The 23,129-nt window shown below is 38.4% G+C and overlaps 1 protein-coding gene across 3 annotated transcripts in view; it reads left to right on the top strand.

Annotated features, from left to right (window-relative positions):
- The window catches only part of LOC133643369 (SWI/SNF complex subunit SMARCC2-like), a 51,967-nt gene that overhangs the window by 20,163 nt on the left and 8,675 nt on the right, over positions 1-23,129 (top strand). For 2 of the 3 annotated variants that reach the window (XM_062037888.1, XM_062037886.1), the window contains 21 exons: positions 3,109-3,228; positions 3,297-3,382; positions 4,433-4,514; positions 6,037-6,129; positions 6,226-6,295; positions 6,376-6,445; positions 8,317-8,392; positions 8,456-8,700; positions 11,304-11,428; positions 11,510-11,563; positions 11,661-11,698; positions 12,324-12,454; positions 14,470-14,541; positions 14,662-14,775; positions 18,155-18,308; positions 18,382-18,498; positions 18,564-18,626; positions 18,700-18,958; positions 22,134-22,295; positions 22,374-22,435; positions 22,513-22,633. In XM_062037888.1, the coding sequence (XP_061893872.1) occupies positions 3,297-3,382; positions 4,433-4,514; positions 6,037-6,129; positions 6,226-6,295; positions 6,376-6,445; positions 8,317-8,392; positions 8,456-8,700; positions 11,304-11,428; positions 11,510-11,563; positions 11,661-11,698; positions 12,324-12,454; positions 14,470-14,541; positions 14,662-14,775; positions 18,155-18,308; positions 18,382-18,498; positions 18,564-18,626; positions 18,700-18,958; positions 22,134-22,295; positions 22,374-22,435; positions 22,513-22,633 (2,194 nt within the window). In that variant the 5' untranslated portion in view covers positions 3,109-3,228. The remainder of the gene's footprint in view (positions 1-3,108; positions 3,229-3,296; positions 3,383-4,432; positions 4,515-6,036; positions 6,130-6,225; positions 6,296-6,375; positions 6,446-8,316; positions 8,393-8,455; positions 8,701-11,303; positions 11,429-11,509; positions 11,564-11,660; positions 11,699-12,323; positions 12,455-14,469; positions 14,542-14,661; positions 14,776-18,154; positions 18,309-18,381; positions 18,499-18,563; positions 18,627-18,699; positions 18,959-22,133; positions 22,296-22,373; positions 22,436-22,512; positions 22,634-23,129) is intronic. The other variant, XM_062037887.1, reaches the window with a different exon arrangement.

The raw sequence follows: 23,129 nt of genomic DNA, 5'->3' as shown, positions 1-23,129 counted from the left end.
GCAAAAATGACCAAAATTCCATGGTCAAATCAACATCAGAGCTCAAAATGTATTAATTGTCATCAAAAAGCATGTTGTTTCAACGTTGTATTTGTGTTGTAGAATATTGGTTGGGAAATGACCAAATTTCAATGGTCAAATCAACGTCACAACCTGACATTGAATAAACGTTGTCAAAAAGCATGTTGTTTCAATGTTATGTTTGAGTTGCTCAACGTCAGGACCTAATTCAACAAGTTCTCAATGTTGTTTTCAATGTCTTGACCAAAATACAATGGTCAAATCAACGTCAGTACCCAACATTGATTAATCGTTGTCAAAAAGCATGTTGTTTCAATGTTATGTCTGAGTTGCTCAATGTCTGGACCTAATTCAACAAGTTCTCAATGTTGTTTCAATGTCTTGTGCCTGCTGGGAATTGATAATTGTGCATTTTGTCACCATTAACACAAAGCTGACACTAAGTTTTGTCTTTCATTATATAGATAATATAGGTTTACAGAAAAAAATCAAAATGGCCTCTTCATACACTGCAAAAAGTCAGTGTTCAAAAACAAGAAAAAAAATACAAAAATTAGGGGTATTTTATTTGAACTATGCAAAATAATCTGCCAATAGAACAAGAAAATTTGGCTTGTCAAGACTTTCCAAAACAAGTTAAATTAGTTAATTTCAATAAACCCAAAAATAGCTTAAAATAAGTATATTCTCACTAATAACAAGTGCACTTTTCTTGGTAGAAAAAAAAGAGACCTTTTTGCTCAATATGTTGAAAAATAGTCTTAAATGAAGTAAATGCTAGTGCCATTATCTTGACATAATGATATGCGCTCGGCATTACATTTCTTGAAAGCAGCAAACTTATACTAAAAACTAGTTTATTGTTCTTAATGGAAAGGCAACAAGGCAAGCGCTTGTTACTCTCGGGGTCTCCTAGCCGCTCAGGCAAATCATATGGTCTAAAAATGGATTTTTCCATGGATAACATGACATCATCACGCCAAGTGCGTGCTCTTTCAGTCAATTAGTGTGCATATATACAGCCCGGCCCCCGGACAACATTTTTTAATTGTAATTTTTTTTAGGAATTTATCTGAATGTGCATGAACTACTTCTGTTCAAAATTGTTTGAAATGTTAAATGTTTAAATATTAACTGTCAGTTTACTGTACTGTGCCAACTGTACTACTATATGAGTACGTATTGTCTATTGTTTCATTGAAAATAAAACAGCAAAGTCCATTTGGCTGTCATCTGTTTTAATTATGAGACACAATTGTGTCAAAGTCATGATTTTTATTTCATGCTTGAAGTAAGAAATTACTTTAAAAAAGTAGTTTTCTACTTGTGAGTGTTGATGACACAGCTTTGCAACAGTTGATATTCTAGTTTCAAGCATGTTTTACTCAATATAGCTCATCAAATCTCAGCAACAAGCTGTAATATCTTACTGACATCATTTAGGACCAAAACACTTAAAACAAGTAAAACGCTAACATAAAATCTGCTTATTGGGAAGAATGATCTTATCAGACAGAAAATAAGCAAATATCACCCTTATTTGACATATTTCATCTTACTTAGATTTCAGTTTCACACAAGGGGCAGTTTAGTAAGTCAGAATTGTGTTAGTTATATTGTAAAACTTACAAACATTGCTTGGGAGGGCTGAATTAAGAATCCCCATGAGTAGAAATGCAATTGACAACAAGAAGACGGGAACGACACTTCTACTTCCATTTGAAAGCTCTAAGCTTTACATACCTTAATTGTTCCAAATGGTTTTCTGTGAAACGGAAGCTAGCTCTCCCATCAGCTAAACAGACTCAATAAGTCCATGGTGACATTTTGGGGAATTTACGAAACTGAAACAATACAAAAAGAATGCCATTGTAAGGTAATAACACTAAGACACTCGTAAACAAGTTAGCATATTAGTTAATTCTAACGGCGCTAGCTTCATTATATTATGATAGCACGTACAAATATGCATGAAAACACTCTTATATACATCACACGTGACGGTTTAGTAAGTAAGATTTTTTTAGTTATACTGTAAAAACTTGCTAACGTTGCGCAGAGTGATGAATGAAGACTCCATATGAGTAGAAACGCTATGGACAGCAAAAAGACAGAACAGCACTTGTACTTCCGGTTGAAAGCTGGGTCCAAACAGAAGGACAATGCAGCACCTGCATAGCACAAACAATAACACACCCATTCAGTGTCTTTGCTTGTTTGGTTTTTTCCCCAAACTATTTGCATTATACAAATCATTTCAGTGTTTCCCATAAACTGCCAAGATACATGTGGCGGTGGGGGCGTGGCTATGGGCGTGGTCACATGACATCATCGAGTAATTTGCATAATTTACTACAATGATATGATTTTCCCTAAAAAGGCTCAAAAAATGTATACTTACTAATTAATAATAACAGTTTTGTTTTAAACGTCCATTCATCCATTTTACAATATAATGACAACACTTTATGTACATATTTATATACAGATTTGAACAATAAGTTATTCACTGAAATATATTTATTAATTGTGGTTCTTACAAAAAATATATCTTATAAAATATAAAAGCTAAAATGTCTCTTAAAGCTCTGCCCCTTTAATTAGTGCATACTAAATAATTTAACTTTAGCCTACAAGCATATTATTTACCAGCAACATAAAGTGAAACAGAGGCAGAGGTGTCCTGCCACAGTCAGTAACAAATAAACAGAAAACAGTAGTGGTCAAATACAAATAAGGCAACAAGAGAAGTATCCTACACTTCTCTTTTGTAAAGTAAATGTGAACAGCCTATATGGGCATCTACATCAACTATATGATTTGCCTGAGAAGCTGGACAGGACACAAAAAAAAAAACATATATATATATATATATATATATATATATATATATATATTTTTTTTTTGTGGTGGGCGTAATTCTTTCGTGGCGGGCCGCCACAAATAAATGAATGTGTGGGAAACACTGCATTAAAATTAGCCGCACCATTAGCCCGCTTTTCATCCCCACTCCCATCAGTTGCTGCAGAATGCTGAACATTCTTGGCGTGAATGCATTTTTCAAAACCAATGCTTATCTCCTCCCAGTACATCCAAGCGGAACCCCCCACCAACAAGTCTCTATCCAGCCTCGTGGTCCAGTTGCTCCAATTCCAAGAGGAGGTGTTTGGCCGACACGTCAGCAACCCCCCGCTCACCAAGCTGCCTGTAGGTCTTCTTTCGCACACTCCAAAAAAACTTGCCACAAAACTCTTCATCATGTTATTTGTCTCCAGATGAAATGTTTCCTGGACTTCAAGGCTGGAGGTGCGCTCTGCCAGATCCTGGCTGCTGCCTACAAGTTCAAGAGTGACCAAGGATGGTAAGACTTTCTTTCTCGCTGACCTCACTAGACTTTATTCATGCCTTCTGTGGTTGTAGTGTTTATGAACATTTCATATCACCCTTATGAGGGTTTCCTCTAGAGCAGTGGTTCTCAACCTTTTTTCAGTGATGTACCCCCTGTGAACATTTTTTTTAATTCAAGTACCCCCTAATCAGAGAAAAGCATTTTTGGTTGAAAAAAAGAGATAAAGAAGTAAAATACAGCACTATGTCATCAGTTTCTGATTTATTAAATTGTATATCAGTGCAAAATATTGCTCATTTGTTGTGGTCTTTCTTGAACTATTTGGAAATAATATAATTAAAATTATAAATTATTAAAAATAATTAAAAACTTGTTGAAAAATAAACAAGTGATTGAATTATAAATAAATATTTCTACACATAGAAGTAATCCTCAACTTTAAGTGCCCTCTTTGGGGATTGTAATAGAGATCCATCTGGATTCATCAACTTCATTCTAAACATTTCCTCACAAAAAAATAAATCTTTAACATTATTATTTATGGAACATGTCCTCAACAAATCTAGCTGTCAACACTGAATATTGCATTGTTGCATTTATTTTCACACTTCTTTTTGACAGACATTTAAAAAAAAATCTCACGTACCCCTTGGCATACCTTCAAGTACCCCCAGGGGTACGCGTACCCCCATTTGAGAACCACTGCTCTAGATTGCCAAGATACCTGGGGTGGTGGGGGGCGTGGTTAGGTGGTTACTCAATATGACGCCATCGCATTATTTGCTATGATGCATATATTTTTCTTTAAAAAAGCAAAAAATATATATACATACCAGGCCTCAAATTTGACCTTTTTAAAGTCAAGGCAAGTGTTGCTTTAAAGGAGGGCTCATATTTTAGGGCACCTAGGCAAACATTCCAAATAATGTGTATATATATATATATATATCATGTAGTGGGCAGAACATGGCGTCACTGCTCGATAAACAAATATGATGACACACGTCTGGATGTTGGCTATGATGCAGTTTCGTGTGTAACTCCAGTCTAATTTCCTGGTAGGCGCAGGTTTGACTTCCAGAATCCGTCTAGGATGGACCGGAATGTGGAAATGTTCATGACGATTGAGAAGTCCTTAGTGCAGGTGAGTTACACACATTAAGGTGCATCTTAATAAATTATAATATTATGCAAAAATATTTGATTTGGGGAGTTTATTTCCATTTCAGAGATCAATTAAAGGCTCAGGAAGTGTTTGCTGATCATTTTAGTAGTTTACAATATTGAACTTTTTGATATTTTTTCACCTTCTATGAAATAGTAATTTTTTTAAACTGTAAGCTCAAAATATTTGGGAAGTACATTGTTTAAATATTTCACTCAGAGTGGTGAATCTACAGAATAGTAATAACTCAACTTAAAAGCTTAATTGGTTATGTGACTCAAAACATTTTTATCTCAAATTGAAATAAATGACAAACTTCACAATTTTAACATGTCACATGCCTTTCAAAAAGAAAAAACTAACTTTTAGATGATATATATTGTATAAAACAATACAATATAATTTAGTACAAACAAGTACAGTATTTTTATGAAGTCATGTAATAATAATGTACAGCATTTACCTTGGAGAGTGGACTTCTAAAGTATCTCCTTCCAGCTGCTTCGCTGTTAAACAAGCCATCGGCAGCTTCTCCATATTTTCATGGATAAATGTCGCCCGTTAGATATTATTCTTATCTAGCGTTATGGACTCATGTTTGTTCAGTATGGTGCCGATGAGCTGTGATACGCTCCAACAAGTTAGCAAGCTACATGCTCTGTCATGTTTTTCATGATTTTGTTCTTTAATTTAATGCATGTCATCAACTCCTTCTCAGCACTGTCCTTCACGCTCACTTTCTTCACAGCCATGCTTGGAAAACTTGTTTTTGTATTTTTTTTATTTAGCCTTTATTTAACCAGGTAAAATCCCATTGAGATCAAAGATCTCTTTTCCAAGGGAGTCCTGGCCAAGAGGGCAGCAGCAAGGTTACATTAAAAACAGTAAACAATACATAAAACATCACATTTACAACATTAAAACTTGCTGACATGACACATGTGCATACAGACAAGGTAGACTGCAATCCTTTAAACTCATTTCATGTAACAAGGGTTTGAAGTTGAAGATTCCATTGTAGGTTATTCCAAGCCTTCGCTGCTGGAAACTTAAATGCTTTCTTGCCCCGTTCAAACAAAAGTTATGTCGATCTTTAGCTACAGGCTAATGCTAGCGAGTAAGACCAGATGTTTTAGTCGGATCTTACGGGGTTCACTTTGACATTTGCTACACAACTAATGGCGGATATGTTTGTAACGCAAATGTAAAGCATAACAATTAGCTTAGAGACAGCTCTTATGTCAAAACACTCTTAAGTTGAGGTACCACTGTGTAAGTTTTACCTTTTGAATATGTGAACTTTTTTTAAAGATATTCTTATTTATTGTGTTGTACTTGTTGTTATACATATTTCAATATAAATGTGTGATTATTTCATTATACTCCACCCTGATAGTAAATGTGTATCGTCTCTTTTGGCACTAGAGCAAAATGCGAGAAGATGTGTAGAATGTTGAGTAATGACGATGATGATTTTTAGGCATTGTCTTTTATATTTCAGAACAACTGCTTGAGCAGACCAATCATCTACTTGAGTTCTGACATAGAGCCAAAACTGCTTGGGAAGCTGAAGGATATCATCAAAAGACATCAGGTGTGCTTTTTGTGTGGCACATTTAAATCTGCTTTTTATTCATCATAAACTATATCATTGTTGCTGTATTGTGTTGTCATACTTGCTGTCTTGCAGGGCTCAGTGACTGAAGACAAAACCACCAGCTCTCATGTTGTTGTTCCTATTCCCGGCAGCTTGGAGGAAGGTGAGCCTTCAAATGATTGTCCCTAATCACCTTTGAAAAGAGAAGGTAGTCTCAGTCTAGTTTTTTCATTGTTTACACAGAGGAGTGGGTTCGCCCCGTGATGAAGAGGGACAAGCAGACGCTTCTTCACTGGGGATATTTTCCCGACAGGTAGGTCCTAATGGAACATATCTTGATGTATATATGGAAAAAGGGAAATACAGTATGTTTCTTTAAACTTATTTAAGCAAACACTTGGCCACTAATTGTACCACAGCACACTTATCTTGGAATTCTGCTTATCGTTCACAATCATTATGAAAGACATGACAACGGATGTATTTGAAAAAAAATCCATTCTAACTTGTAAATAAAATAAAATATTTACAGTATATGATTTTATTATATATATGTATATATAGTCATTTGCCGCTTTAAGTATTTTTAATTATTTCATTGTATATAATTAATAAATGCCTTATTTTGGAATTGGTTATTATTAAGTCAAACCTTTTTGTGTAATTATATGTATTTTATATGTCCAAATGTTAGGAACATACTGTATAAATAGAATACAAATATAGGAAATGTAAATGAATGCATTCCCCTTGAAGGGGAACTGCACTTTTGGGGATTTCATCATTGACAATCCTTATATAAGACAAGAACACATATGTTTTTATTTGTTTAATACATTCCAATTGTATGATTAATGTAATATTGACCTATTTTAGCCGTTTGCGGTGCATTAGTGAAACACTAAGCATCATGTAGCAGTATTGCTAAGTGCTAAACAAGATATACAAACTATGAACATAACAAACCAACCAATCTCACTGGGATGCCGACTGATAGGATGTGTGTTGCTCCTCGTTTAGACGAAGAATTAGTCATTAACCTTACAAAGGTTAAAAAGAAAGAAAGAAAGCGTCTTTTTGTGTCTTTCTCGCCATTTCCGGGTCAAAGTTGAATGTCGGCGTTGACCGACTTCTCGATGTATGACCACAACTTTCTACTGTCCAGGTGAGAGGCATGATTTGTAATCTACAAATAACTTTTACCAACTCAGAGGTGATGTAGCAGCTCTGTGATCACGGCGCTGCTAAAAGTAGTTCCTTGGCGTTAATAGTGGCCAAGTGTTTGCTTAAGTATAATACCAATATCGCTAATAATTGGTTAATAATCACATCACAACATGTAAATAGTGTTGGCGTTAACACACTTTTTGTGTCTTTTTAAGCATTGAAATCTGAAAGGACGCACACTTTATTTTTTTGATTACCGCTTTCTGCCTGTGTTTTGTTTTGTTTATATTTGCCGGGTCAAATTATTAATTATCTTCAAAGTAATGCACTTTCCGGTACAATTTCTTAAATTTTGATTCTCTGAAAGTTGTATCGATCCCAAATACTGCATTTCGCGTGTTATTGTTTTGGTCATGGCGAGCAAAAAACCCATCACTTATGAAGATGGAAAGATGTTTTTCATGCCATGTAATGCATACGCCATGTGTGGGATGTATCAGGATAATGCATACATTTATCATTTGTTTTCAAAACGGTTACAAAAAAGTGGGACCCCAAAAATTTACTGTGGGGACCCCATTTTTATAACTTCATCCCATTTCTAGCGCCAACACTGGAGTATTGTTGGCAATTTTTGGGTATGTTTTTAAGAGGGCTTTATGGGCTACATAGAGTACTCACATTATCTGCATTGTTAGCCACCTCATACTTGCCGTATTTTACTAAGTAGAATGCATAGAAAAAGAAAAATACGTGTTCTTGTCTTACATAAGGATTGTAAATGATAGACAAAATTCCAAAAAAGTGCAGTTTCCCTTTAACAAACACCTTGGAGATGACGAGTACTCTCTGCAGTTGAGTAAACATCCCTGATTACTGTATGAAGACCAAGGGTATCTATCCTTGGTCTTCATACAGTAATTACAGTAATGAATGGATAGACAATGTAGTTATGGAGAATTGTTATTGGTTGGCTTTGCTTCCTGCCCTGACCTTTGACCTGCATTCATCATGTAGCTACGACACCTGGATCCCAGCCAGCGAGGTCGAGGCCTCCGTGGAGGACGCCCCCAGTCCAGAGAAGCCCAGGAAGGTAAGTTCACTCTGCTCGCTTGCCGATTGATGGTCATACTGTAGCGAGATCTTTGGTCCGCAGGTCCACGCAAAGTGGATTTTAGACCTGGACCAGTATAACGAGTGGATGAACGAGGAGGACTATGAAGTGGGGGAGGGCTGCCACAGGAGGAAGAAGATATCTGCCAAGACGCTCACGGACGAAGTGACCACTCCTGACGAGCGGAGGGACAAGAAGCCCGCCAGTGCCAAGAAGAGGAAACGCTCGCCGTCACCGTCTCCCACGCCGCCACCTCAGGAGAGCAAGAAGAAGAACGCCAAGAAAGCGTCAGTGATTGTTCATTGTACAGATCCACCCATTATCGACGCTGATATTTGGCATTTTGACGCATGTCAGTACCGGCCTCTTTTCATCAGTATCGGCCTTTTTCATTTTTATTTACAATTGCAACATAATTACATCAGCAGATATAATATATACAAATATCATACCAGTATTTGGTATTTAAAAAATGCAATAATTTAATAACGCTGCTCAAGCTACAGCCCTTTTGCCCTGCATCTGAAGTTACCTTTTTTTTTTTTCTCACTGCAGCGCCCAGTACAAGTACAGATTAGTCTTTTTATGCTTAAAAACCTCCATTTTTGTTGCCCGGAAATCCAGTTTGTGTCCTTCTTTCCCGGCGTCTTACCGGTTCCGTTTTGTTTGTCTTGCTACTGCAACCATCTAGCCTCCATCTACAGAACTCCAAGCGCAGCGAGTTTCATGTTCCGTGATTCAGTCAAATGACAACGCGACAGTGATGCATTTGTGTAAATATCTCGACAAACAGCAGATTCATGTGTGAGTAAAGAAGAGCAGGCAGCAGCTATTATATTCTCATACTTTATGTAACATCCAGGGAGAAATGAGGTCAGCCACACTGTCCATCCATCCATTTTCTACCGCTTATTCCCTTCGGGGTCGCGGGGGGCGCTGGAGCCTATCTCAGCTGCAATCGGGCAGAAGGCGGGGTACACCCTGGACAAGTCGCCACCTCATCGCAGGGCCCAGCCACACTGCAAAAACTGAAATCTAAGTCAAATTAAATATCTCAAATAAGGGTGATATTTGCTTATTTTCTGTCTGATAAGCATACTTGCCAACCTTGAGACCTCCAATATCGGGAGGTGGGGGGTGGGGGGGGCGTGGTTGGGGGCGTGGTTATTTACCGCTAGAATTCACCAACTCGAGTATTTCATATATATATATATATATATATATATATATATATATATATATATATATATATATATATATATATATGTATATATATATGTATGAAATACTTGACTTTCAGTTTCTAGCTATACATATATATTTATTTTATTTACATAAAAGAAATACTTGAATTATCTATCCATTAGATGGCAGTATTGTCCTGTTTAACTTCTCCGTTCATGATGAGTATATCATTTCGGCCACCGTGTTCAATGGACAAGTGTGTTCTACATATTTACAGGCAACATACACCTTCCCCTTCCAACTGTCCTGAAATTCTTGTTTCCATTCGTTTTGGAACTTGCAAGCGTATTTATATTGTGGGAAAGCGGACGTGAGAATAGGCTGTCCCCACTCAGTCTCAGGTCCGCATTGAGCTGGAGGGGGCGTGGCCTCCAGCTCCGGCTGAATACCGGGAGTTTGTCGGGAGAAAATCTCTGCGGGGAGGTTGTCGGGAGAGGCGCTGAATAACGGGATTCTCCCGCTAAAAACGGGAGGGTTGGCAAGTATGCTGATAAGATCATTCTTCTCACTAAGCAGATTTGATGTTAGAGTGTTTTACTTGTTTTAAGTGTTTTGCTCCTAAATGATGTCAGTAAGATATTACAGCTTGTTGCTGAGATTTGATGAGCTATATTGAGTAAAACATGCTTGAAACTAGAATATCAACTGTTGTGTCATCAACACTCACAAGTAGAAAACTACTTTTTTAAAGTCATCATTTCTTACTTCAAGCATGAAAAAAAAATCATGATGCCGAGCGCATATCATTATGTCAAGATAATGGCACTAGAATTTTAATTTAAGAATATTTTTCAACACATTGAGCAAATAGGTCTCATTTTTTTCTAGCAAGAAAAGTGCACTTGTTATTAGTGAGAATATACTTACTTTAAAAGGTATTTTTGGGTTCATTGAGGTTAGCTACTTTGACTTGTTCTGGAAAGTCTTGACAAGCTGAATTTTCTTGTTCTATTGGCAGATAATTGTGCTTAGTTCAAATAAAATACCCCTCATTTTGTAATTTGTTTTTCTTGTTTTTGAACACTGACTTTTTGCAGTGCAGCTTGAACAGTGTAAGCTACATGAAGGAGCCCACAGTGGTTTTTATTTAAATCTTTGCAATATTTTGAAATCACATATCCTCAGGAGGAAACCTTACAATGTATTAAATCCATAAACTGGCGAGTTAGTGATGTCGAAAAATGCCATTTTTTTGGACCGATTTTACTGATGTTGATGCTCCTCTTAGACACACAAAGGGTGTTTGTGAAATACCCTGATGTTTTTGGATGCTAAATGAACCACAACATTAGCATCAATATACTATTCATGTTTAAATAACGTTTACTGCAAATGAGTATTGCCTCCAAATATCGGTCATCGGCCTCCTTGACTACTAAAACAGTCAATGTCTAGTTCAATGGCATTAGGTTGTTTTTTTTAATAAAAATCCAAATTTAATTTAATTGGTGTAAAAAAAGAAAAAACATCAATTTTCATTCCCCTGCTGTTACGTACATTTTGTCCAATCAGAAGCCTGAAAAAGCAACCACAGATGACTCACAGATGCGCATTAAAACACCGTTTTTAAGATAAAATGTACGTTTGTGAGTGGACCAAAGGCATTTTTAAAGCCTCAATCTGTCATTTGTGTATGAATTGACAGGCCGACGACGCCATACACTAAATCCAAACGGGGCCAGAGGGAAGAGGAGCAAGAGGATCTCAGCAAGGACACAGACGAAGCCTCGCCTGTTCCAGCATCTGAAGATGGAACCCCGGCCAAGACGAGTGCGCAGCGTGAAATATGTTCCACATTTGTGAAATACGCTTGTGTTCTTCCACCACCGACATTTGTCTTATTGTCTCTAGATAGCACCAAGAAGGACTCTGATTCAACCCCAGTCAAGGGAGGAACAGATATGGGTAAGAAAGAAAAAGCTGGAAATATGTTTTTTTATTTATGTATTCAACCAATATTTCCTTTTTTTTCTCTACTTTGATTCCTCTCTTCTTTGAACAGACGAGCAAGAAGACGAGTCAATGGAAGTAACAGGAAAGGTAAGATGAAGTGCTGTAAAAGGTAACGTTAATGATGAGATGGTTATTTTGTAGTACTATACTATACTGTACTATAGGGGTGTCAAAAAATGTATTCTCGATTTGAATTGCGATTCCTATTTGTAATGATTCTTAATTGATTAAAAATATAAAATATATATATATATATTTTTTATAACACTGGGTGCTAGTTCTACGATTAACTATATCCCTCCATAAAATAGACAACAGCTCTGAAAACAAATATTATTGTTTTGTTTTCTTTTTTATCGTTATTGTTGATGTAGATGCCCACATCTGCTGTACAGATATCAAATGTATTAGAGCTGTTTGTTCATGTTATGGAGAAATGTAGTTAATCATAGAACTGGTACCCAATGTTATTTAAAAAAAAACAAAAAAAGGATTGATTTTGAATCGAAAATCGAATCGTTACCCCCAAGAATCGTGTTTTGCCCAAAGATTCACAGATTCACAAAATATTAGACACACTTCTCAGTACGATGCAGTGCATCTCCACACCACGGCAAACACAACTTGTGTTGTTTTAGTTAATATACCTCCTTTTATCAATCAAATTCAACTGGGTGGCGTGGCCTGGTGTACTTAATGATGTGTCCCACAGGAGGAAGAAGAAGGCTCCCCGAGTGTGAAGGGAGAACCGGTCAAAGGCTCGGACCTTCACGAGGACAACGTGACTGAACAGACGCATCACATTATCATACCAAGCTATGCTGCCTGGTTTGACTACAACAGGTAAGAACCGCTACTAAAAGTGTCCAATTGTCTGCTACCATAACAAATAACAAACAGTGGTAGTCTTTGTGTAAGTTTACACATCACATGTCGTCCTTTTCCTCTTGGTGTTCAAGCTATTGTCGTCTTTTGTCCCCTTAGTGTTCATGCTATTGTCATCTTTGTCCACTTAGTGTTCATGCTGTTGTCATCTTTGTCCACTAGGTGTTCATGCTATTATTGTCTTTTGTCCACTTAGTGTTCATGCTATTGTCATCTTTGTCCACTTAGTGTTCATGCTGTTGTCATCTTTGTCCACTTGGTGTTCATGCTATTATTGTCTTTTGTCCACTTAGTGTTCATGCTATTGTCATCTTTGTCCACTTAGTGTTCATGCTGTTGTCATCTTTGTCCACTTAGTGTTCATGCTGTTGTCATCTTTGTCCACTTAGTGTTCATGCTGTTGTCATCTTTGTCCACTTAGTGTTCATGCTGTTGTCATCTTTGTCCACTTGGTGTTCATGCTATTATCGTCTTTTGTCCACTTGGTGTTAATGCTATTGTCGTCTTTTGTCCACTTGGTGTTCATGCTATTGTCATCTTTGTCCACTTGGTGTTCATGCTATTGTCATCTTTGTCCACTTAGTGTTCATGCTGTTGTCATCTTTGTCCACTTAGTGTTCATGCTGTTGTCATCTTTGTCCACTTGGTGTTCATGCTATTATCGTCTTTTGTCCACTTGGTGTTAATGCTATTGTCGTCTTTTGTCCACTTGGTGTTAATGCTATTGTCGTCTTTTGTCCACTTGGTGTTAATGCTATTGTCGTCTTTTGTCCACTTGGTGTTAATGCTATTGTCGTCTTTTGTCCACTTGGTGTTCATGCTATTGTCATCTTTGTCCACTTGGTGTTCAAGCTATTGTCATCTTTGTCCACTTAGTGTTCATGCTGTTGTCATCTTTGTCCACTTAGTGTTCATGCTGTTGTCATCTTTGTCCACTTAGTGTTCATGCTATTGTCATCTTTGTCCACTTAGTGTTCATGCTATTGTCATCTTTGTCCACTTAGTGTTCATGCTGTTGTCATCTTTGTCCACTTAGTGTTCATGCTATTGTCATCTTTGTCCACTTAGTGTTCATGCTGTTGTCATCTTTGTCCACTTAGTGTTCATGCTATTGTCGTCTTTTGTCCACTTAGTGTTCATGCTGTTGTCATCTTTGTCCACTTAGTGTTCATGCTATTGTCATCTTTGTCCACTTAGTGTTCATGCTGTTGTCATCTTTGTCCACTTAGTGTTCATGCTATTGTCATCTTTGTCCACTTAGTGTTCATGCTGTTGTCATCTTTGTCCACTTAGTGTTCATGCTGTTGTCATCTTTGTCCACTTAGTGTTCATGCTATTGTCATCTTTGTCCACTTAGTGTTCATGCTGTTGTCATCTTTGTCCACTTAGTGTTCATGCTGTTGTCATCTTTGTCCACTTAGTGTTCATGCTGTTGTCATCTTTGTCCACTAAGTGTTCATGCTGTTGTCGTCTTTTGTCCACTTAGTGTTCATGCTATTGTCATCTTTGTCCACTTAGTGTTCATGCTATTGTCGTCTTTTGTCCCCTTAGTGTTCATGCTATTGTCATCTTTGTCCACTTAGTGTTCATGCTATTGTCTTCTTTTGTCCCCTTAGTGTTCATGCTATTGTCGTCTTTTGTCCCCTTAGTGTTCATGCTATTGTCGTATTTGTCCACTTAGTGTTCATGCTATTGTCGTATTTGTCCACTTATTGTTTATGCTATTGTCGCCTTTTGTCCCCTTAGTGTTCATGCTATTGTCGTATTTGTCCACTTAGTGTTCATGCTATTGTCGTATTTGTCCACTTATTGTTTATGCTATTGTCGCCTTTTGTCCACTTATTGTTCATGCTATTGTCGTATTTGTCCACTTATTGTTCATGCTATTGTCGTATTTGTCCAATTAGTGTTCATGCTATTGTCGTCTTTTGTCCACTTATTGCTCATGCTAATGTCGTCTTTTGTCCAATTAGTGTTCATGCTATTGAGCGCAGAGCCCTTCCAGAGTTCTTCAATGGAAAGAATAAATCCAAAACTCCAGAGATGTAAGTACATGTACTGTCACGTATCGTTACATTCTTTAAAATATTTGTTTTTTTGGTACCTGCTTTGGACATCTTACATTGTTTATAGATGTCATTGTCTCTGCTCCCCCCCTTTAACAGATACCTAGCATACAGGAACTTCATGATTGACACTTACCGACTGAACCCTCAGGAGTATTTGACCTCCACCGCCTGCCGCAGGAACCTGGCTGGAGATGTCTGCGCTATCATGAGGTACGTCGGGGTTATCGTGAAGTACATGAGGGTTATCGTGAAGTACATGAGGGTTATCGTGAAGTACATGAGGGTTATCGTGAAGTACGTGAGGGTTATCGTGAAGTACGTGAGGGTTATCGTGAAGTACGTGAGGGTTATCGTGAAGTACATGAGGGTTATCGTGAAGTACATGAGGGTTATCGTGAAGTACATGAGGGTTATCGTGAAGTACGTGAGGGTTATCGTGAAGTACGTGAGGGTTATCGTGAAGTACGTGAGGGTTATCATGAAGTACGTGAGGGTTATCGTGAAGTACATGAGGGTTATCGTGAAGTACGTGAGGGTTATCGTGAAGTACATGAGGGTTATCGTGAAGTACGTGAGGGTTATCGTGAAGTACATGAGGGTTATCGTGAAGTACATGAGGGTTATCGTGAAGTACGTGAGGGTTATCGTGAAGTACGTGAGGGTTATCGTGAAGTACGTGAGGGTTATCGTGAAGTACATGAGGGTTATTGTGAAGTACGTGAGGGTTATCGTGAAGTACGTGAGGGTTATCGTGAAGTACATGAGGGTTATCTTGAAGTACGTGAGGGTTATCGTGACTAGAGCTGCAGCTATCGAATATTTTAGTAATCGAGTATTCTATCGAATATCCCGATCGAGTAATCAAATAAATCATGTTTTTGCTTAATCAAGGTTAAATTATACATGTTAAGATGTGCCCTCAATTATTGCGTTTGGCCTAATTGACTTATTTCCTAAACGCCTGTTTTCATTATTGAAGGCTGACACGCACAGCTGAAATGCGTCCGTGGTTGATTGTGCCAATTTGTGTGCGCTAATAAAAACAGCTGCGCTCACAGCCCTATGTGCTGTGTGGTGTGACCGCATAAACTAAGTTCTTGTCTCTCGGGCGTTTTTGATGATTATTAAACGGTGCCGTTTAAATGTTGGTTTCTCCACGCAAATCCGCTGAGCTGTTTTGAACCGGCCAACAATACATAAACAATATAAAAAGACAAACCATTTAATAATGACAACAACAGTTTTACATTTTAAGAATGCAATACAGTTCATTGCATTCTTGGCATGCCAAATAGTAATCAATGTTCATTTTGACATCATAACATGTTTGAGATGAAAACACAAATATATAAAATTAGTTCAAAATTAATATTCCCTGAGAAAGTTAAAATAAAAATATATTCTTAGTATCAAAAATAAAACAATAAGAACAGTTTTCGTTTTATCAAACATACAAAGTGGATAAGGTAGTGCCTTCAATACTGCATTTGAAATGTGCAACTTCATATTCAGAAGCAATATGGCTGACAGGAACTTGGAAGTGCTACCACTGTGATCAAGAACTTGGCACTCTTACATTCTACAGAGACTATAGTGGGGGCAAGTGCAAGCTATCCAAGTAGCATGTGCTTGCATGACGTGAATAACCCCAATAACTTTGCACGACTACTTTCACGTGGTTACTAATGAAAAGGCTAACTGAACACGACAGCTCGGATAGCGTTGTTAGTTTTCAACACCTTTTGGTCAGCATTTGTTGACTTCGCGGGAGTGAGAGAACACATCCTGGTTATCATAATGAATAACATTTATTTTACTAACACAACTTTTGCGTTTGCATTTGATAATAGATGACTCACCTCGTCTCTGGACGTCCCTCAATCGGATGCTTTCTTGACAGGTGCCACAGCATCCAACTTGTGCTATTGTGGTATGCGAGCTACACTTAGCAATGTTTGCATACTACTCCGTTTTCCTTAGATTTTAGTGTGAAGTGTTCCCACACCTTAGACAACTTTTGTCGCTTCTTAATTCCCTCATTTCGCTATGGTTCTTGTCCACTGCTTTTTGCGGCGTCTGCCATTGTGAGTTATGTTGGCGAAAAAGTTTCCTAAACTCAAGCGTATTTAAAAGAGCGGTGTTGTGCGGTGCAGGGAGCGTGTGGTGTGTGACGTAAACACGCTGTGCAACACCTAAACACTCCGTGCGAAGCGTGAGCTTTGACTACTGTTTATTAAAGGCCTACTGAAATGAAATGTTCTTATTTAAACGGGGTTGAAAGGCTCCTCACATTTCCCCATTGTTTACACCAGCAGCGAGAGTGATTCGGACCAAGAAAGCGACAATTACCCCATTAATTTGAGCGAGGATGAAAGATTCGTGGATGAGGAACGTGAGAGTGAAGGACTAGAGTGCAGTGCAGGACGTATCTTTTTTCGCTCTGACCGTAACTTAGGTACAAGCTGGCTCATTGGATTCCACACTCTCTCCTTTTTCTATTGTGGATCACGGATTTGTATTTTAAACCACCTGGGATACTATATCCTCTTGAAAATGAGAGTCGAGAACGCGAAATGGACATTCACAGTGACTTTTATCTCCACGACAATACATCGGCGAAGCTCTTTAGCTATGGAGCTAACGTGATAGCATCCTGCTTAAATGCAGATAGAAACAAAAGAAATAAGCCCCTGACTGGAAGGATAGACAGAAAATCAACAATACTATTAAACCATGTACATGTAACTACACGGTTAATACTTTCCAGCCTGGCGAAGCTTAACAATGTTGTTGCTAACTTAGCTACGGGACCTCGACAGAGCTATGATAAAAACATTAGCTATCCACCTACGCCAGCCAGCCCTCATCTGCTCATCAACACCCGTGCTCACCTGCGTTCCAGCGATCGACGGAACGATGAAGGACTTCACCCGATCATAGATGCGGTCAAGGTGAGGTCGGTGGCTAGCGCGTCTGCTATCCATCTCAAAGTCCTCCTGGTTGTGTTGCTGTAGTCCGCCGCTAATACACCGATCCCACCCACAGCTTTCTTCTTTGCAGTCTTCATTGTTCATTAAACAAATTGCAAAAGATTCACCAACACAGATGTCCAAAATACTGTGGAATTAAGTGGTGAAAACAGAGCTTTTTGTATTGGATTCAATGGGGTCCGAATACTTCCGTTCACTCTGTGACGTCATGTGCAAACGTCATCATATCGAGACGTTTTCAACTGGAAGTTTTGTGGGAAATGTAAAATGTCACTTTATAAGTTAACCCGGCCGTATTGGCATGTGTTGCAATGTTAAGATTTCATCATTGATATATAAACTATCAGACTGTGTGGTCGCTAGTAGTGGCTTTCAGTAGGCCTTTAAAATGCAATAACTGCCCTCTTGTGGAAGTCTTAAAAACTACACACCGACAATGTTTTTGACCCACCCGTAAGTCTTGACACTGGCGGTTATTTGTTTTTGTAGAGCACACACTTGGCGACTGTGCGGTTTGAATAGAGGTGTTAATCACAGCATTAACGGTACATTAGTGCTTTCTCTTGTCAAGTTAGCTCAGTGGATTCTTTGCCTCGCAGAGTCCACGCCTTCCTAGAGCAGTGGGGACTGATCAACTACCAGGTGGACTCAGAGAGCCGGCCCACGCCCATGGGCCCCCCGCCCACCTCCCACTTCCATGTCCTTGCAGACACTCCATCCAGTCTGGTGCCCCTGCAGCCAAAGACATCCCAGGTGTGTGCACAGACTTGAGAGTAGACACGCATACGCATTTGCACGCTTTGACATGGCGTGTGTTGCTGTGTAGACGCCTGCCGCCCAGCAGATCATGTCCTTCCCAGATAAGGTGAAGGATAAACCAGCAGACCTGCAGAACTTTGGACTGCGAACTGACATGTACAGCAAGAAAATCATCTCCTCAAAGGTACACGCATGCAAAAAAGACACCGTGAGCCGCCAAGTCTCTGGTCTAATTGTTTCTGTGCACAGAGCAAGAGTGCGGCGAGCTCCATGAGGGAGTGGACAGAACAGGAAACACTATTACTGCTTGAGGTACGCCCACATGACTTCTGTGTCAATGATCAGACTATTAACACAAGCTATGAATAATAACTGTAACCCACAGGGACTGGAGATGTACAAGGACGACTGGAACAAAGTGTCGGAGCACGTGGGCAGCCGTACGCAGGATGAGTGTATCCTGCACTTCCTCCGCTTGCCCATTGAAGACCCGTACCTGGAGGAGAGTTACTCGTCCCTGGGACCGCTGGCCTACCAGCCGGTGCCTTTCAGCCAAGCAGGAAATCCTGTCATGAGCACAGTGGCGTTCCTCGCCTCCGTCGTGGACCCTCGCGTGGCCTCGGCTGCTGCCAAATCCGCTCTGGGTGAGATGCCGCTAACTAGAAAGAATTCATCTATCCATCCATTTTTTACTGCTTGTCCCTATCGGAGTCGCAGAGCTGCACTCGACAGAAGGCATGGTACACCCTGGCAGGGCTGAACAATTAATCACATTTTGAGTTTGAGTTTGATTTCGACTACGACGTCTCACGATCATGAAAATATAATACCGTATTGTTCAGACTATAAGTGGCAGTTTTTTTCATAGTTTGGCCGGGGGTGCGACTTATACTCAGGAGCAACTTATGTGTGAAATGATTAACACGTTATCGTAATCGGATTTAGCGATTAGGAGTGACAGATTGTTTGGTAAACGTATTTGAATGACTCTTAAAGACCATAATATGTGAGGTTAACATAGCAGTTGGTTATTTATGCCTCATATAACGTACACTTATTCAGCCTGTTGTTCACTATTCTTTAGACATTTTAAATTGCCTTTCAAATGTCTATTCTTGCTGTTGGCTTTTAGCAAATACATTTCCCCAAGAAAATGTGACTTATACTCCAGTGCGACTTATATATGTTTTTTCCCTTCTTTATTATGCATTTTCGGCCGGTGCGACTTATACTCCGACTTATAGTCCGAAAAATACGGTAATGGGGAAAAAAAAAACGATTAATGGGCCGTGCAACCTAAATGCAAATTCCAGAGCTTTTAAACGGTGGAACAGATGAGTGCGCTAATGAGTGAAAAAAGACAATGCCTACTAGAAGTTTGGGATCTTAACATGGTTACTGCTTTTTATTTAACACAGCGCTAATTCATAATCACTAAACTCAACAAAAAAAGCAAGACGTATGATTTCCCCGTTGAAGCTCGATTTTAACCACGGCAAGTGCCACAACCGCTCTTGTCACTTGCTGTAATGCCCTGAAAAAATTGACCAGCATCTACGGCAAAAACACGCCTTGACTTTTTACTTGTTAAAGGACATTTGTAACTCTATTGTTTCGTCGAATAATTTGATAAAAACACCTCGACATGACCTTTTTTCCTACATTTCCACCTGTTTAAGACATCGCATAATTAACGTTAATCGGTATAAACAATGTGTGTCAAACGTTAACCGACAACGAGAACAGCTGAGATTTTCCGAGAGATACACTAGTTGCATCAGGGTTTGGAAGGACGTCAGGTGTTTGGTGAATTTAGGTCAGGCAGCTCTCAAAATGCCGACTAAGGAACAAATCAAAAAAAGAAAACACGAACAATTACAGGCTGTTGGGGGGAAAATGTAGTAAGCTACACAACTTCTTTAAATAGGTTAATTTCATAGTTTAAATTGAGTGCTAAATTAGTCGATCGCTCGCCCTCGAAACTCAGCTGTTCTAGACCTGTCAATGTTGTTTATGTGATGTATCGTTAATGTTTATTTTGATTCGTGGCTGTCAACATTGAACATAAGTCGCTAATGTAAACAATAATGGAATGGAAATTGTGTTTTTTCTATTTGTTTATTAACAACATTACTAAAGTTTACTACAAGTTAGGTCATACACACTATATATATATATATACACTATTTCAATTTATTGACATTTGATTATTTGTATATTATATACTATTTGTATATCATATACTTGTGTGTGTGTATATATATATATATATGTATATGTATATATATATATATATATATATATATATATATATATATATATATATATATATATATATATATATATATATATATACAGTGTTTCCCACACATTCATTTATTTGTGGCGGCCCGCCACGAAAGAATTACGTCCGCCACAAATAAAAAAAATATTTTTTTATTATTATTATTATTATTTTATTTTATTTTTATTTATTTTTTTTGTCCTGTCCAGCTTCTCAGGCAAATCATATAGTTGATGTAGATGCCCATATAGGCTGTTCACATTTACTTTACAGAAGAGAAGTGTAGGATACTTCTCTTGTTGCCTTATTTGTATTTGACCACTACTGTTTTCTGTTTATTTGTTACTGACTGTGGCAGGACACCTCTGCCTCTGTTTCACTTTATGTTGCTGGTAAATAATATGGTTGTAGTAGTAGGCTAAAGTTAAATTATTTAGTATGCACTAAATAAAGGGGCAGAGATTTAAGAGACATTTTAGCTTTTATATTTTATAAGATATATTTTTTGTAAGAACCACAATTAATAAATATATTTCAGTGAATAACTTATTGTTCAAATCTGTATATAAATATGTACATAAAGTGTTGTAATTATATTGTAAAATGGATGGACGTTTAAAACAAAACTGTTATTATTAATTAGTAAGTATACATTATTTGAGCCTTTTTTAGAGAAAATCATATCATTGTAGTAAATTATGCAAATTCTTCAATAATGTCATGGTGACCACGCCCATAGCCACGCCCCCACTGCCACAGGTATCTTGGCAGTTTATGGGAAACACTTATATATATATATGTATATATATATATATTTATATGCATGCTTTGGAGCCTCTGCCTCAAAAGAAAATAATGTTTGCCTTGGTGCCCTTCCAACTTGTCTTGGTGCCCTAAAATATGAGCCCTCCTTTAAGGCAACACTTGCCTTGACCGTAAAAAGTTAAAATTCTAAGAATCCGCTGATAAACACAAAATAGTATCCGGGAAATTGCCATAAATGTGAGGAGAAGTAACATTTGTTTGGGAAAATAATGTGTCCGGGAACGCTCATTCAGCCCCGAAAAAACATTCTGAACTAAACAATGTCGAGACAGACACTTGAAACAGCGACTAAACTATGAAGCGAAAGGTAGCAAGAACAATCCATACACCCACAACCTATCTCATCTACTTGTGTTGTTGTGAACGACATCATCCATGTAACATTAACGTACAAACAGGAGGCTCTCTTTTTTGTTCACCTTTCTTTCAGCGTTAAGCTGAGGACAACAGCAAAGCACACTTCCTCCTTCACAATAATCGCCCAGTGCGCCACATCCGGTCTAACAAATAAATGGTTTCAGAAAAATAGCTTACACAAGTATAATGTACTTAAAGCACTTATTGATACATTCCCACAATTACTGTGCTTTGACCTAAATATTGGTCAAAATTGTCCTAAGATGTATTGCACCAATAAATGTGAGGATTTTTGCATTTAATTAAGAAACATTTTATACAATTATAAATTAAACCTTCTCTCCCCTTGTTAGAGGAGTTTTCTCGCATGAAAGAGGAGGTCCCTGCGGCCCTCGTGGAGGCTCATGTGCGGCGGGTGGAGGATGCGGCGAGGGTCAGCGGCCGGCCGGACCCGCTGTACGGACTGGAGGGTAGCGGTATCGCCGGCACAGGCCTGGAGGAGGGCGAGAGGCCTGGTAGGGGCTGACAATCACCTGTAAAACACACATTCTTAGACAAGGCATTTTGAAATAACACTTTTTTTTCAACGCCAGACGAAAACAGCGAGGAGAGTAAGAGTGACAATCAGTCCAATGAAGAGAAGAAGGAGGCCAAGGTAGGATGTTTTGTCATTACATGGTGATGACGTATTACTATTATCATTATATTCACTCTGCTGTCACGACCTCAAAGGACAGCAAAGATGGAGCGACTGAGGACGAAGAGAAGGTGGCAGAGAATGGCAAGAAAGAAGAGGAGCGAGGACGAGAAGCTGAAGGCGAGAGAGAGGCGGACAAAGCAGAGTCTGACATGGGTAAGAAAGGGTTCCTCTGTCATATTACGATGTACTCATTGGTGGTATTCCAAATCTCTTCTGGCCAACACCAGTGTTGGGTTGGTTACTGAAAACCAGTAACTAGTTACAGTTACTAGTTATTTTATTTCAAAAGTAACTCAGTTACTTACACCAAAAAATTATGCGTTACTGTGAAAAGTAACTATTTAGGGGGTTTTTTCTTCGTTTTTTTTTTAAAAGCTCCCGTTAATGCCCTTTTAGCCTTCATTTCAGTACTGTTATTGCACTGGAGGATAATACAATGTGTTGGTCAACTTGACATGCATTTGCATCACTCAACTCTGCTAAGCAATGTGCTCTACATACAACACACAAACAATGTGCTCTACATACAACACAGAAACAATGTGCTCTACATACAACACACAAACAATGTGGTCTACATACAACACACAAACAATGTGGTCTACATACAACACACAAACAATGTGGTCTACATACAACACACAAACAA

The sequence above is a fragment of the Entelurus aequoreus genome, linkage group LG26 (assembly GCF_033978785.1).
Source record: "Entelurus aequoreus isolate RoL-2023_Sb linkage group LG26, RoL_Eaeq_v1.1, whole genome shotgun sequence".
NCBI classification, from domain to species: domain Eukaryota; kingdom Metazoa; phylum Chordata; class Actinopteri; order Syngnathiformes; family Syngnathidae; genus Entelurus; species Entelurus aequoreus.
This window is presented reverse-complemented; position numbering and strand designations above follow the sequence as displayed.